The sequence below is a fragment of the Echinops telfairi genome, unplaced genomic scaffold (genome assembly GCF_000313985.2).
Source record: "Echinops telfairi isolate 266 unplaced genomic scaffold, ASM31398v2 ScPeMD7_24;HRSCAF=84, whole genome shotgun sequence".
NCBI classification, from domain to species: domain Eukaryota; kingdom Metazoa; phylum Chordata; class Mammalia; order Afrosoricida; family Tenrecidae; genus Echinops; species Echinops telfairi.
Genome location: NW_022103921.1, coordinates 6,506,508 through 6,521,921, shown reverse-complemented (window position 1 = coordinate 6,521,921; position 15,414 = coordinate 6,506,508). Strand labels below are relative to the sequence as shown.

The 15,414-nt window shown below is 46.5% G+C and overlaps 1 protein-coding gene across 1 annotated transcript in view; it reads right to left on the bottom strand.

The window, feature by feature from the left end:
- LCP1 (lymphocyte cytosolic protein 1) overlaps positions 1-15,414 on the bottom strand; it is an 85,203-nt gene that overhangs the window by 49,652 nt on the left and 20,137 nt on the right. Inside the window, exons 2-4 of the mRNA XM_004714093.2 lie at positions 3,685-3,772; positions 2,643-2,806; positions 2,371-2,500 (exon numbers count right to left, since the gene is read on the bottom strand). Coding sequence (XP_004714150.1) covers positions 2,371-2,500; positions 2,643-2,806; positions 3,685-3,748 — 358 coding nt within the window. The 5' untranslated portion in view covers positions 3,749-3,772. The remainder of the gene's footprint in view (positions 1-2,370; positions 2,501-2,642; positions 2,807-3,684; positions 3,773-15,414) is intronic.

The window sequence follows — 15,414 nt, the reverse complement described above, 5'->3', positions numbered from 1 at the left end:
AAAAAAGAGGAGCTGATGCCAGGGGCTTAGGTGGAGAGCAAATGTTTTGAGAATGATGAGGGCAATGAATGTACAAATATGCTTTACACGATTGATGTATGTATGGATTGTGATAAGAGTTGTATGAGCCCCTAATAAAATGATTAAAAAAATAAAATAAAATAAATTGTTGTAGATGCATATGTAGTCATTGGTGTATGTTTTTCTGCGTATATCCTCAACAACAACAACAACAAAATTAAAATGACATAGATAGTTAAGTGAGCTTCAGAAAATTTGTGGGAAATGGAATTAAAAGATAATGGACAGACCCACACAAAACCTGGAGCTTCAGGTTTGCATTTTGAGGAAACAGTTTGCCTAGATTGGAAAAATCTATGCCCATCCGAAAAGATCCTCTTCCAGGGCTGAAAGTTAAAGGGAGTCAGTGAGCAGACCAATATGCTCGCAGTGTGACCACCTGGATCCCTCTGTGGAGTAGAAGCGGGGGACAGGCAGCAGTGAAGAGATGGGCTGAGCTTGGAGATATTCGGTTGATGCCTATTGACCTGGTCCATGGGGCCAAGAGCTAAGAGAGGAGAGGAAGGGCTGACTAGTGTGAAGTTCAAAGAGTTGTTGGATTTCAAGCCAATGGGCACGCCCCAGCCCCAGAGGGCTAGGACGGATGCGAGTATGTGAGGGGGCCAGATTGTATAAAGTACAGAGGGACATGTATGAACTCCCAAGCTTGCTACTGGTACCGATTTGTCCTAGCATGGAATGACGGCTAGAACTGAGCTGACCAGTACGCAACCAAATGAAGAGAACGGTATTTGAGACTTTGAACCCGTGCAAACTGCTGAAATGTGTGCTTTGAGCTGAACTTCACTTGAGGGATGTAGATGGCTGACGTTCCAACTGGAATGAAGATTATCCAAGATACGCTTTCTCCTCAGAGTAGTAGGTTGCTAGGAATGGGCAACTTAGAAATTGGATATCCAAAACTGGAAGTGATAAGTGCCTGAAGTGAGTACTAGCTTACAAGCGTCCAGAAGTGTGCTGTGTGGCTCAAATCAGTGGAACAAGGGAGACTCTCCACTGAATAGCCCTCTCATTTCCCGATTGGTTTGGGAGAGAGAGGGTGGTCGAATATATCGATCAGGGATTAGTCAGGTATGACGGTGACAGAGTTTATCATGATTGTAAAAATTTTAATTGTAGAAAATGTAACTAAATGAAGCAGGAAGTTAATTCTTCAAGTATGAATGGGTTAGTGGCCACAAGAACCCAGGGATGGTCAATTAACATGGCCCTTCTAATCATAATTCTTTATGTGACCTATGATAATTCTGGCTCTATGCCTGTGGCTATAATTCCATTTTGGAGGGAGTTCTCCATTACGCTAATGGTCAGGATTAAGGTGGGATTAACCTCTCATCTAGTTGAGGGTATGAACCAAGCCACACCCTTTGTTTCCTTGGGGGTCTGGTTTGCTGAAAGACAAAAGCCGCACCTTCAAGCCTTTCCTCTGTGTACACAAGTTTGGGAAGCACTACACAGCATCTTAGCATCTTAACCATTGGAGATGCGCATTTACCTAGCAATGCCTCTGGAAAGGTGTGTGTGTGTGTGTGTGTGTGTGTGTGTGTGTGAAGATCAAGGGCTTAGTTTGGATTCAGCGGTTACAGAGGCCATTTAACCACAGAGCTCATCTTTAAGGTCAACCAAGGCCTCAAAGAGCTTAGTTTGGGAAGTGATAAATGATTGCACTCTTTGGGCTATCGGATGTTTCGTGAAGGGGGTTGGATGCCAGCCTTCTGAACAAATGGACATTTTTTTTCTCCTCCCAAATGCTTTCCTGATACAAAAATGGTCATTTTTTAACTACTCGGCAGGCATTAAGAAAAAACCCCATGAAATTTTATCTGTAAAATTTGCAAAATAATTTTGGCAGTCTTTAATGGATTATTATTATTATTGAATGCCAGTGACGTTACTTGGTCTTAGACCCTATCTGGAGCTAGGACTCCTCCTCCCTTCCCTACCTGAAACCAGCCCATGACACACAAGACAGCGGGTAGGAACCCTGATGGCACTGCTGAGAAAATGCTAGACTGCTAACTGCGAGGTGGGTGGTTCAAACCTACCCGGCACTTCTCTAAAGAAAGATAAAGACATGAAGATTTACAGCCACAGGCGTTGCTGTGAGTCGGAATCAACTCAATGGCAGGGGGTTTGTGTTCAAGAGTCTTCAGCAGTGAACTTGAGTTTGAGGCTATCTTTGCAGACTCTCCTCAGGTTAGAGTATGTAGTTTAGCGCCTGTAACGCCTGTGCGATGCAGCTCTCTCTTCATCTCGCCCCGCCCCCTCCGTCCCCTCAGTGCGGCCCACCTGAATAGGAATGCTGGGTGTCCACACTGGACTGTTCCGAGGTCCCCCCGAGGGCACAGATCCCCTCCTTCTTGTTGATGGCCTTCCTAAAGGTCTTGGCCACCTCCGTGCTCTTTAGCCCACGAACAATCTGCAGACACAGAACATGCCCTCAGTCTGTGATCAGGAGACCACGAAGGAGAGTCTGAACTGGGAAGGCGACCAGACGTAGTCGGGGGAATGGTTTGGTTCCTGAATATTGTTTTCAAACTCAACACACGTTTCGTACTCACCTTGATAAACTCATCAAAGCTGATCCTCCCATCTCTGTCCAGGTCTCCGGTAGCCATCAGGTTTTCTGTAATTTCTCGCACTTTGTACCCAGGCAGAGGCAAGCAGGCAGCCTTGAACAAATCATTCAACTCACTGCAGCTGATATACCCATTGCCATCGGTATCTGCGATGCAAAGGACACACTAAGGGTTCTGAGAGCCAAACTGGAGAACCGGGATGGGGGGTCAGGACAGCGGGGGCAATTATACAGCCAGCGTGGCTTGGCCCCACAAGAGAGTCAGGATGTGAGCATTAGCATGAGCTCCAACATCCAGACAAAAGTGAGTCATCTTTGATCATTTTAAAAGAGCTTTGGGCCACCAAACCTGAAGAAACTACCCTGTTTCCCTGAAAATAAGACAGTGTCTTATATTAATTTTTGCTCCCAAAGATGCGCTAGGTCTAATTTTCAGGGGATGTCTTATTTTTTCATGAAGAAGAATACGGTACATGTTTATTGTTTTATTAAAAGAGACCTCACATTTCCTGTCTGCTCCGGCTGCGCTGCGGCCAACAGTAAGCTGCATGGCGGTGCCCGCTGCTACAGTCCAGAGTTACAGTAGCTTTGGGGGGCCTTATTTTCAGGGAGGTCTTATTTTCAGGGGGATACCTTATATTTCAGTGAGAGGCAAAACTGTAAGTAGGTCTTATTTTCGGGGCATGTCTTACTTTCGGGGACACGGGGTATTACCAAAAGAGAAGGGACAATAAAACATAGTTTTAGAGATACGAAGTAAGAGACAGGATGGAACAGTAGAAAAACAAAAGAAAACAAAAAAAAAAGTAGAAGAGAAACGTCATTCCCTGGAAAAACCTAGAGGTGGTAAAGGTCCACATTCCATTATTGCACAAGGAAAGAAGTGATTTCTTTTTATGATCATGTCTTCAGCTCTCAGTTCCCCCAGCACAGCTAACCAACATGGCTGGCTGCCTCTTGCTTTTCTTGCATTCCCATTGCCCGGAGGCTGCGCTGAAGCTGCGGAATTGCTCCGCTCTACTCACCAACTTTGGCAAAGGCTTCGCTGAGCTCCAGCATCTCTTCATCAGACACGGATCCTCTGGCCATTTTTTATTGCTTTAGGCAACAGATCTGCAGGGGGCAGGGAGGAGGTGACAGAAGAAATGACTTAAAGTCCCCTATTAACAGCTTTTCCTGTTCATTAAACCATTAAAAAAACCTTTGCACTCACCATGATAGATAACTCTCTTTCCAAAATAAGAAATAGCCCTTTTCTTACTTTTCCATCTCTTGGTCTTCAAAGATGACCCTCACCCACCACTGCTGGGGTAGACACCCTGCCTCTCACATCAAGAGGCGCAAGCTTACCCCCCACCCTAGAACGGGCTGAATCCTGTGATGGCATTCACCCGCAGAAGTGACAAGGGAAGCGTGGGACTGGCAATTTCTGCTCCTTCCTTCGGGAACACTCCCTCCAGTGACCGACCTGCCATGTTGTGAGATATGCACGCCGCATGAAATTACCAGTGAAGGAGACCTGGGTGTTAGAATTCCCAGCTGACGGACAGCACCACTTGCCAATCACTTGTCTGGGCCGCTGGGGACTTTCTAGCTTGATCCAGCTTCCAAGAGAGCAAACCCCCATCAGTCTCACGTGGAGCGGAGCAATCGCCCACCTGTGCCCAGCCAACCACTAGAGTGATGAGAGGATGATTGCTGTTTCAATTACGTCCTTCTCAGCAACAGACAACCAAGACCCTCCAAATGTGGTTTCAAAAGCTGGGGTTTCTACTCCCTCAAATAATTACAGTCTCAGAAACTCACAGAGGTGGTTCTGCCCTGTCCTGTAAGGTCGCTATGAGTCGGCAACCACTCACAGAAGTGAGTTGGGTTCGAACCTGAAATGCTTATTTAAAAAAAAAAATTGTTTGCCAAGCCAACAGATAGCTGTTAAACTCTTGGAGGGAGTTATCCAAATTGCATCAATGCTGCCCTCTCGTGGTAGGAAAAGGAGGTGGTGCGTGGTAAAGGAGAGGGCAACAGAAGAGGAAGACCCTCAGGGAGATGGACAGCACAAGGGCAGCAAATAAAGGGGCTCAAACTTAACTATTTTGAGGGTGGTTTAGGGCAGGGCAGTGTTTTGTTCTATTCCCTGGAGGATTTCTATGAGATCGAACCACTTAACAACAATAGTTGTAGGACGAGAAGGAACCAAAATTGGGGTATCCATATTCTGTGAGATCCAAGCTAATCTATCCCAGAGAGGTTAAAATAAACACATCCCACTGAAACGTGCTAGCCTCCTGCTGTGGAAAGGACCAGGGAGCCGAGAGTAGGCTATGGGGTATTTGCTAAGCATGATTATGCTTTTTATCGTTTAGTAAAAGTGTTCGCAAGGAGATTACTTATTTCTTAAAATACATGTGTGACAAGATGCTGTTTTAAAACTTTTTGTGGTGAATTGGGTGAAGGTTGATGGAGCAGATCATCAGGTTCACCCTTAACAATTCCTACCGTTGTCTCATCTCGTAGATGGCATCCCCCAACCCACGACCACTCCCCAAATCCTCCCTGTGCTTCCGTTTCCATTCCTCCTCTCTCCTGACCCTTCTGAACTTTGTCCTTGGAGAGATGCTGCCTTCGGATCACCAGTGGTTGGCTCTTCTAAGGTCTGCCTGCTTCACTAGTATCGTTAGACCTGTTGACTGGTTGGTTGAAAATTGAGCTGTAGGGGTGATTCAATTCTAGATCTGAAGGTCTTGGGGGTTCCACCAGTCTCTGTTTGACTTGGTCTCATCTATGATTTTGAGCTTTGTTCCACATTTTTCTCCCACTCTATCCAGCACCTCTATCCAGCACCGTTCAGAGGAACAGGTAGGGTAGCCAGGCACCATTTACATCAGCATTTCCCAAAGGGGCAGATACCTCCCCCTAGAGGTCAAAGACATGATCTAGATGAGGCTTCAAAAGTAGATACTTTCAAAAACTAGATCTTTCTGTCTTCAAACAAACAAACAAACAAACAAACAAAAAACACCCTCACTGTTATCGAACTCATTCTATCCCATAGTGACCCTATAGGACAGGATAGAACTGCCCTTATGGCTTTCTGAGATGATAACTCTTTATAGGAGTAGAAACCCTCATCTTTTCCTCATGCAGTTGGTGGTTTTGAACTGCTGACCTTGCAGTTAGCAGACAAATCTGTTATCACTATGCCACCAGGGCTCCTGCTCTTCTTCTGGTCTCAGAGTTGTGGGAATGGGGCCCATTAGTTCACTGGAATAACTGTTACCATGTGTCGTTTGATTTCCACCACTTTATTCTGAAGAAAGACCTTAGAATGCTGTTAGAGCTCAGTCACTCCCCATTACAGTAGGGTGTAGAACATAGGTTCCCAAACTGATTTGGCCTTTACAGAAAAATAAGTATGCAGCAGCCCTCTGGCAATTAAAAACTTTGGTACTATAGCCTGTAATCCACAATCAAATCTAGGTAGCTGCTTCAGCAGGCCTCCTGGATCATTCTAATCCTTCCTCCAAGAAGGTAGCAGTGACGACGTTGGGAAACTCTGATGTAGAACATTGTCTCTGTGATCTAGGCTTGGTGATCAGTTGGCCTTGGTATCCCTCAAAGACTCTGACCCTGAGCCCCCAGGCCCAGTAACTCATTACCTCTGGGGGTATGGTTATGTCTGAAATATTGTCATAACTTTGCTGTTTTAAATCTCCTTCCATTCAAATGTACCCCTGTCCCCACTACTCTAGTCCTCAGGAAGAGGCCCCTTGGGAAATGTACTAGACCCTTGTGAGATGCAGACTACTGATTGAAGCTGATGATAGAGCTTCATAGATTGTCATCTTATGCTTAGAAAAGTTAGGAAGCATAGCTCAACTCACAGCTAGATAACAGGGCAGCCAAGACTGTACCCCATTCTGACTCCAATTCTCAAGTCTTTTCTTTGCTACCACATATCTGCCCAGGTCCAATGCCTTGTTCACATTTCCTTCAGAGACTCATTTCATCCACACATTCATTCACTTAGCCATTATTCACCAGGCATCTGTACTAGATGCCCCCCTGGACCATTTCAGACTCCTGCTGTCTAGACAGTCTCATTCAGGAAACACTTGCTTTCTTGAGTTAGGAAGTCAAGGCTTCTGTTAAATCACACAACTATATACACTTAGTGACTAGCTGGTTCTAGCTCTCCTTCATACATTTGACCCATTTTAAATAATATGCATTAATAGCAGGTTCTCTCTCATCGTGCTTTAGAAAAGCCTGGTGGTGGGATCCAGTCTAAAGCCCTGTATTTGATTGTTTTCCTCGTCTTTAATCCCTCTGGTTTGTGAGAAGCCTGGTGGCGGGATCCAGTCTAAAGCCCTGTCCCGGCTCGTGTTCCTACAATACCTCTGGTTTGTGAGTGCTCCTAAACCCAAACACCAAACTCCTGCCATTGATTGAGGCAAGGCCAGCTCATGGAGACCTTATGGAAAGCGTAGAACTGCCCCTGTGAGGTCCTAAGACTGTAACTCTTTATGGGGGTAGAATGTCCCATCTTTCTTCCATGGAGCGGCTCGCCGTTTCAAACTGCTGACCTTATAGTTAGCAGCCCAGTTTGTAACCCCTATGCCACCAGGGCTCCTGGTGTGGGTACTCGTAGGCTTATGGACTGAATCTATTTATTGAACAAGTAGTCTATGAATACCTACTGTGACCCAGGCACAGATCATCATTTCAGATGACACATGTCCTCTAATCTGTGAGCTACTCTGAAAGCACAAGGGTAAGACGCAGTGAAAACATGCCGAGGTAGGAGGATAATGGGCTCTCTGAATTCAAACCTGGCCCTGTCCTTTGACATAAGAGTTCTAGATATTGAAGAATCTAAGAGAGTGATAAGAAATACAGGTAAGTAGGGAAGGCTACAGTACTTTAACAGTCAAGTGGAGCATGAAGGGAGAAATTTGAAAAGATCAGCGTGTTCAGTAAAAAAAAGAATCCAAAGATAAAGACACAGTCAAAGAGAGAGTGAGGGGAGAGAGAATATTTTAGCACAAAATTCAAGACGTCAGAAAGGGCAAGATATGACAAAATAATAATTTCTAAATTATCAAGGGTTCATTAGGGAGCTGGGGAGCAGGGAGGGAGGGAAATAAATGAGGAGCTGATGTCAGGGGTTAAGTGGAGAGCAAATGTTTTGAGAATGACGAGGGCAATGAATGTACAGATGTGCTTTACACAATTGATGCATGCATGGATTGTGATAAGGGTCGTATGAGCCCCTAATGATTTAAATTAATTAATTATTTTAAAAAGGAAGAAAGACTTTGAAAAAACCATATATGACTCATTCAAATAACGGTTGAAGGAAAAGGTAAAAGATTATTTTAAAATTATGTATTTTTAAGTCACGTCAAGTAGGCCAGAAAAAAATCCTTGGGCATCCACCTAACCACACATTTCTTAGAAATGTGGAAGTAGGGGTTGCAATGAAATGAAAGAATGACCAGGGCTTCGGTGTTTAAAAATCAGAAATATGGCATGATAAAACAACTGAAGGAAGAGAAAGGTGAATTGAAGGAGAGGAATCCATCAGCAGCCTGGCTGGCTGTGACCCTGTCTGTTGTTACTGGGACCAAACACAGGCAGATGCCAAGAGAAGGTTGATTTGCCAACAGAATGAGCAATAAGCCTGACAACCAAACCTTCCCTTGAGAGACAGAGGAACCTGTTGTGGGCTGAACTGAATTTCCCAAAAGATAGGCTTAAGTCATTTTCCCTGCTCCCGTGAATGCGGCTCTGTTTAGAAAGGAGGCCTTTGAAGATAGTATCAAGTGAATAAACATCAAGTCAGACTGGGATCACGTGGCTCCCAATGTCCTATGAGTGGTATCCTTAGGAAAGAGGGGAAGAAACACAGAAACACCGAGGGAAGGCGGCCGTGTGTAGACAGAGGCATAGATTTGTATAAGCCAAGGAAGACCAAGAGTGACTGGCCTTCGCCAGAAGCTGGGCAAGGGTCATGAAACAAGAGCAGAAAGAGGGGACACAGCCAGCAGCCCAATGCTGACCTCCTAGCTCCCCGGAGTGTGAGGCAATACACTTGCCTGAGAAACTAACCCAGAAGCTGGGTGGCCAGCTGTCCTCGAGTGCCGTTGGCTCACAGAGACCCCTCCGACCACAGGTGCCTGATTGTGCACCATCCCCTGATCAGTGGCGAGTTGAGCCGCTGTGATTTATTTTCCCTGGTTGCTTTTTGAAGGTGGATCGTTAAGCCTTTCTTCCTATCTCTTGGTCTAGAAGCGCCACTGAAACTAGTTCAGTGTCGCAGAAACATGCAAGGTCTCCACTGGCAGGCAGACGGTGGCTGGGATTGAGGTGTATCGGCTGAGACTCAACGCCAAGCCTTCCACATGACCGGTGAGAATTCCACCAAGAAATCGCCATGGCCCCCTGCAACGTGGAACCCGAGACACGGTTCATGACAACTCCCTCATCTTCCACACGACACAAATGCACACCCCGAGAGGTGAAGCACTTTGTCTGTGGCCCCGTTCTCAAAGTCCGCGAGCGCAGCTGCTGCTGAGCAACGCAGGAGAAAGATGGAGAGGCCGGGTCAGTTGAAGGGCCCTTCATTAAGGGCCATCGCTGACCTGAGTGTGTAAATGACAGCATTTTCACAAGTCAAGGGAGCAAGACAGGGAGGAAATGACTGTGCAGATGAGAGCATTGCTCTGGAGGAAGTTGAGGGGTTAGAATCAGATGGTAGGTACTTTACACAGTCTATTAATGTGCTTTCTTGGTGTGGTGGGAACACGCCGCCATTAAATCGTATGCTTACTTTAAGGTATGGGCTACATTGTGAATGAAATTGAGGGGGCATTTGGCAGGGGGTTGAGTTTGCAAGCGCCTCACTCCAGGACACTGGCTGCATTGAAGATGGCTCCTTTTCTACGGCTGTAACATCAAATGCATTGGGCTACCGAACTCAGGGTCAACAGTTCAAATTCACCCGCATCTCTGAGTAAGAAAGGTGGGGTACAAAGGGGGAACCAATTACAAGGATCTACATATAACCCCCTCCCTGGGGGATGGATAACAGAAAAGTGAGTGAAGGGAGATGCTGGACAGTGTAAGACATGACAAAATAATAATAATTTATAAACTATCAAGGGTTCATAAGGGAGGGGGTGGGAGGGAGGGGAAAATGAGGTATTATACTAAGGGCTCAAGTAGAAAGCAAATGTTTTGAGAATGAGGAGGGCAACAAATGTACAACTATGCTTGACATGATGGATGGATGGATGGATAGCCCCCAATAAAATAATTTAAAAAGAAAGAAAGAAAGAGAGACTTGCTGTTGCCATAAAGACCTTCAGTCTCAGAAACCCTAGGGAGCAGTTCTGTTCTGTTCTATAAAGTCTCTGTGCGTTGACCCAATGGAAGTTGTTTTGTTTTGTTTTGTAATATTAGCTAGTTATGCCCTGCCAGGAACCATGTTAAAGTCTCTTGCAAATCCATGGCAAGTTTTATAAGACAATTTCTTCCCAAATCATCCATGGAAGAAGACAAACCTCAAATCATCCATCTAAGTCTTATCTGTTGGCTGGTTTTTCCTTGAGCACTTAAATTTATTAAATCAATCATTGCAGAAGCTCAAGACATTTGGCCAGAGAACATGCTGGCTGTTCTTGTTTCAATCATAAGATTATTTTCAACATTATATCCAAGTTAACCCCTCAAATGGCAAATGCCACAAAGCCTCTTCCTTCCTAGAAACTGGCGAGTGGTGGAGCTGTTGAAAGAAGTGTGGTATTTCCCAGGTCCAGAGGCAAAGGGACTTTCCGAGAATGGCTTCTTATAAGGAAAACACCCGACTCAATGTTCCTGAAATCTGAAAATAGAAACTGGTCTTAAGCGTACCGTAGAACGTACAGAAGGAAGGACATTTTCTAAAGCCAATAGAAACACGAAAACGGAATTTTCTCTAAAAATGTTCATACCAGTGATTGTGGATTGAATTGAGTCCCCTTCTCCTTTCAAATATATTGGGCCCAGAGCCCTCGACCTGTCCAGGTGATCCTGTTGGAAACAGGACTCTTCTTTTGTTATGTTAATGAGGGCAGGCCAGGCAAAGAATGGTGGAGTCTACTCTGGATCCTAACCCTAGACACTTCTGAGTTCTGACACAGGCAGATCATTGGCAGACACCCAGGGGGGGTTGGGGGGGTGGCACATGCGGACAAGCAGGGAGGACAAGGACCGTGGCAGACACCAGAAATTAGGAGAGAGACCCACAGAAGGAGTCCACACGGCCAAGTCCCTGATTGGGCCTCTTAGCCCCCAGACCAGGGAGGAACTAGAGCTCTGCTCTTTCAAGCCTTTGATTGGGGTATTTCTGTTCTGCGAGCTAAGGCGCCGCTGATGAGAAAGGACCGAGGGTTTCAGTGATGGTACTTGTAAGCATGGAAGAAGGTGTTCTATCCAGAGTGAGACCAGCGTGGGCCCGAATCCTGGCTAAAAGCATGAGGTACAAGCTGGGCAGGTCAGTGTTCTAACTCAATGCACTGACACCCGCGATAGGACCTGCCAGGGCTCGGGAGGCACCTGTTGCCTGGTCTCACATCACCCACAGACGCTTCTGAATGTGCCCAGCTTTCCCTGCACCTCCACTCAGTCAAATAAAATTGCACACTCAAGACCTGACTTCCCAGCTCAGTCATTTCATTACCTATCCAGGGGGAATTGTACAACTCCTTTTTTTCCCCTCATCATTTTATTGGGGGCTCGTACAATTCTTATCACAATCCATCCATCCATCCATTGTGTCAAGCACATATGTACATTTGCTGCCCTCATCATTCTCAAAACATTTGCCCTCCACCTGAGCCCTTAATATCAGCTGCTCATTTTCCCCCTCCTTCCCCACTCCCCCCTCCCTCATGAACCCTTCGTAATTCATAAATTGTTATTATTTTGTCATATATTACACTGTCTGATGTCTCCCCCTGCCCTCTTCTATGCTGTCCATCCCCCAGGGAGGAGGCTATACGCAGATTCTTGTAATCGGTTGCCCCTTTCCACCCCACATTCCCTCCACCCTCCAGGCATCGCCTCTCTCACCACTGGTTCTGAAGGGGTCATTTGTCCTGGATTCCCTGTGTTTCCAGTTGCTATCTGTACCAGTGTACATCCTCTGGTCTAGCTAGATTTGGAAGGTAGAATTGAGATCATGATAGTGGGAGGGAGGAAACATTTAAGAACTACAGGAAAGTTATATGTTTCATCGTTACTACCCTGCACCCTGACTGGCTCATCTCCCCACAGCCCTTTGGTAAAGGGGTGTCCAGTTGCCTACCGATGGGCTTTGAGTCTCTACTCTGCACTCACCCACCTTTCAATGATATGATTTTTTTGTTCTTTGAGGAATTATACAACTTTTGAACAGCCCAACGAACAAAGAGTATAGGCTGTCCCTGGGTTACAAACGTGGTCCCTTCCTAAACCTATCTTAAGTTGAATTCATACGTCTGTCAGAACAGTGGGGTACAGGTCACATGTAACATCAGTCTGTTGAATACTTGTCTTATGTAGGGTCCCTTTCCACGTCTAAAGGCATCAGAGAAAAATTTCCAGATACGCTAACACTTCTTTCATAACACAGCACATACCAAATCTACGGCCACTGATTTGATTCTGACACAGGACAGCCCAACATGGTGTCCCCAAGATGATCAATCTTTATGGGAACAGGTCGTCTCCGGAGGATCAGCAGGTGGGTTGAATCACCGACCTTGCATGGGGGTCAACAGCCCAGGGCCACCAATCATAATGAAAGCCACACAATCTTGACGCATAGCAAAGTAGCACCCCTTCGTTATTACAAGTCATTTGATGCCCTTCAGATTTTTAATGATAGGCTTTACAGGGGTTGGTCTGCAACTATGGGTTATAAGGAAGTTGCTAATTAAAAATTCACAGTCCGAGAACTGCCTGTAATCCAAAAGAACATGAACTCAAGGACAATAAGAACATCTCAATATTGAAGACTTTATTGCCCGACAATAAAAGCCCAACACCCCCATCAAGTCAACGGTGATTCATAGTGATCCTACATGACGGAGTAAAACTGCCCCCGTGAGTTGTTGTAACTCTATATGGGAGTAGGAAGCCCCATCTTTCTCCTGAGGAGCAGCTGGTGGTTTCAAACTGCTGACCTTGTGGTTAGCAGTCCAACCCGTAACCACTCCACCACCTGGGCTCCCCCAGAATGATGACTCAAGGAATTACATATAACCTACATAAAGCAGTGAAGTCACCTAAAATATAGACAGACAGACAGACAGGCAGGCAGACAGGCAGACAGGCAGACAGATAATTTTGGGGAGCCATTGAGATAGTTGTTTCTACTAAGGAAAGAATTTGGGTCTCATTCATGCTGCCCTCTACCCAAGCAGACAATTGTGGGGCTTCTTACTATGGTCAATTATCACTTACATCCTTGTCTTATTGACCTAGGACTGCGGTGACAAAATACCACAAAGCGGATGGCTTGGTTGTCATTTAGCTTTGGCAGCTGCGAGTCAGAGTTAGCACAGTGCCCTCAGGAGGGTCCCTGTCTGTCGGCAGCCGAGGACTTTCTTGGGGCTCCTTGGCTGGTGGAGAGAGGCTCCCCTGTTCTCTTAGCCCTGTGTGCATCCCTCTTCATGGCTGTTGGCTTTTTAACAAGACAACACTCAGAACAGACTGAGTTTAAAACAGACGCTACTCTACTGACTTCACTGACATAACAAAAGACAGGTCCTTTGTCTACGCGGGGCCAGAGCTATAGGATGAGAAGTTAAATATCTCCACCACAGTATTCCTGAGATGCTATTTCTCCACAGGTCCAGAAAGACCTTCCTTGACATCAAGGGCAATTCTCAGGTGTATTTTAAGAATCACTTTGCTTTTAAGAAACCAAATAATCATTAACGATCTCAAATACAGTCAGCCCCTTAAAAATAACTCTTCTGTAAATCCTTTTGTTGAGCCACATCTCCTGCAGACTGCCTCTTCTTTCCCCACAGAGACCCTGACAGAGGTCCCTGGACGGTGCACTTGACACTTAACCACTAAGCTCAAAATTGATCATTGGAACCCACCCAGGGGTGCTGCACAGGAAAGGCCTGGTAATGTCCTTCCTTAAACCTTAGAGCCAAGAAAACTCTGTGAAGCAGTTCTAGCCTGCACGGCGATGGGTCCCCAAGAGTCAGATTCTGCTTGGTTTAGAGACACTGGCCGCACCAGGGGTTGATCCAGAGTACAGAACCCACCCCCTGTGTTCCCCCGGAGCAGCAATGACGCCACAGCCCTTCCGCTCTCCCGGCTGCACAGGGGAGCGAGCGGCTGGATGACTCCAAACCTGAGATTGCTTTTGGTCACGTCTGTAGTTCCATTACTTTGTGGAGGTGCTTCGGAAGGTGCATGTGTATCACCCAGCCTGGCTCGGCTGCCAACCACGGGCCTCATCACCTCATTTCCTCTCGCAGCACCTCTGGATGCCACTAAGGCTGGGCTGCAGAGCACAGCCCTGGCAAATGGAGAGGAGCCACTGGCAGGTGGATGGGGGGTTGTTCACATGCCCTGGTGGCCCTCTCCTCCCCTGGGCTGTAGATGCTGACGCGCCTCGTGGGCACGTCATGAAAATCCACCAACCGAACCGCTTGCCATCTGGTCTGCTGGGATGTGGGGAGACCCCATCCAGGAGTGTCTGCTCCATTTTCAATGGTGGATAGCTGCCCTTTTATCTCCGGTTCTGCCGCAAGAACTCCAAGAGCCAGGTCCTTCCAGACTACAAGCTCAGAGTATTGCCAATTGCTGTTCCCAGTGCTGATTTGTATCACAGGCCAGCTGGTTATGCACTGTTATCTCAAGATCAAAGTGATCCACTTAGTCATTCCACAAATGTATCTCTATTCCAAGCTTCTCAGAGGATGACCAAAAATAGGGAAGGTAGAGAATAGGATCTCGAGCAGCCCTCCGTGTAAGGTCAAGTGTCAAATGTGACACATGAATTACTCACAGATTGCGGTACACGAATGTGTTGAGAAAAGCGCTGAAGATTAGATAGGAATGCATACGTGAAGAGGTTACACTCGTAAGGATGACAGTCCAGACAGTGAAGTGTTCAGATAAGTGATTCACTGGAGCCTCTCCAAGGAGTCCTGCTGGCATAGTGGTTCCGTGCTGGACTGCTAACCGCCAGGTCTGCAGTTCGAGACCACCAGCAGCTCTGCGGGAGAAAGACGAGGCTCTCTACTCTTGTGAAGAGGTACAGTCTTGGAAACCGACAGGGGCAGTTCTACTGGGTCCTGTAGGGTCGCGATGAGTCAGATTCCACTCTGTGTCAGTGAGTTTCGTTTGGGTTTGGTACCTCGCCAAAGAACCCATCGCTCAATAAGTGGTAGAAATCGAAGGGTAAGCAGGAGACCTCAGCTACGACCCTGTTCCCCGAAATTAAGACATCCCCCGAAAATAAGGCCTATTTACAGTTTGACCTCTCGCTGAAATATAAGGCACCCCCCGAAATTAAGACATCCCCCGAAAATAAGACCTACTTACAGTTTGACCTCTCGCTGAAATATAAGGCATCCCCCCGAAAATAAGGCCCCCCTGAAGCAACCGTAACTCTGGACCCTGGACCGTAGCAGTGGGTGCCGCCGCGCAGCTCACTGCTGGCCGCAGCGCAGCAGGAGCTGACAGGAAGTGCGAGGTCTCTTTTAATA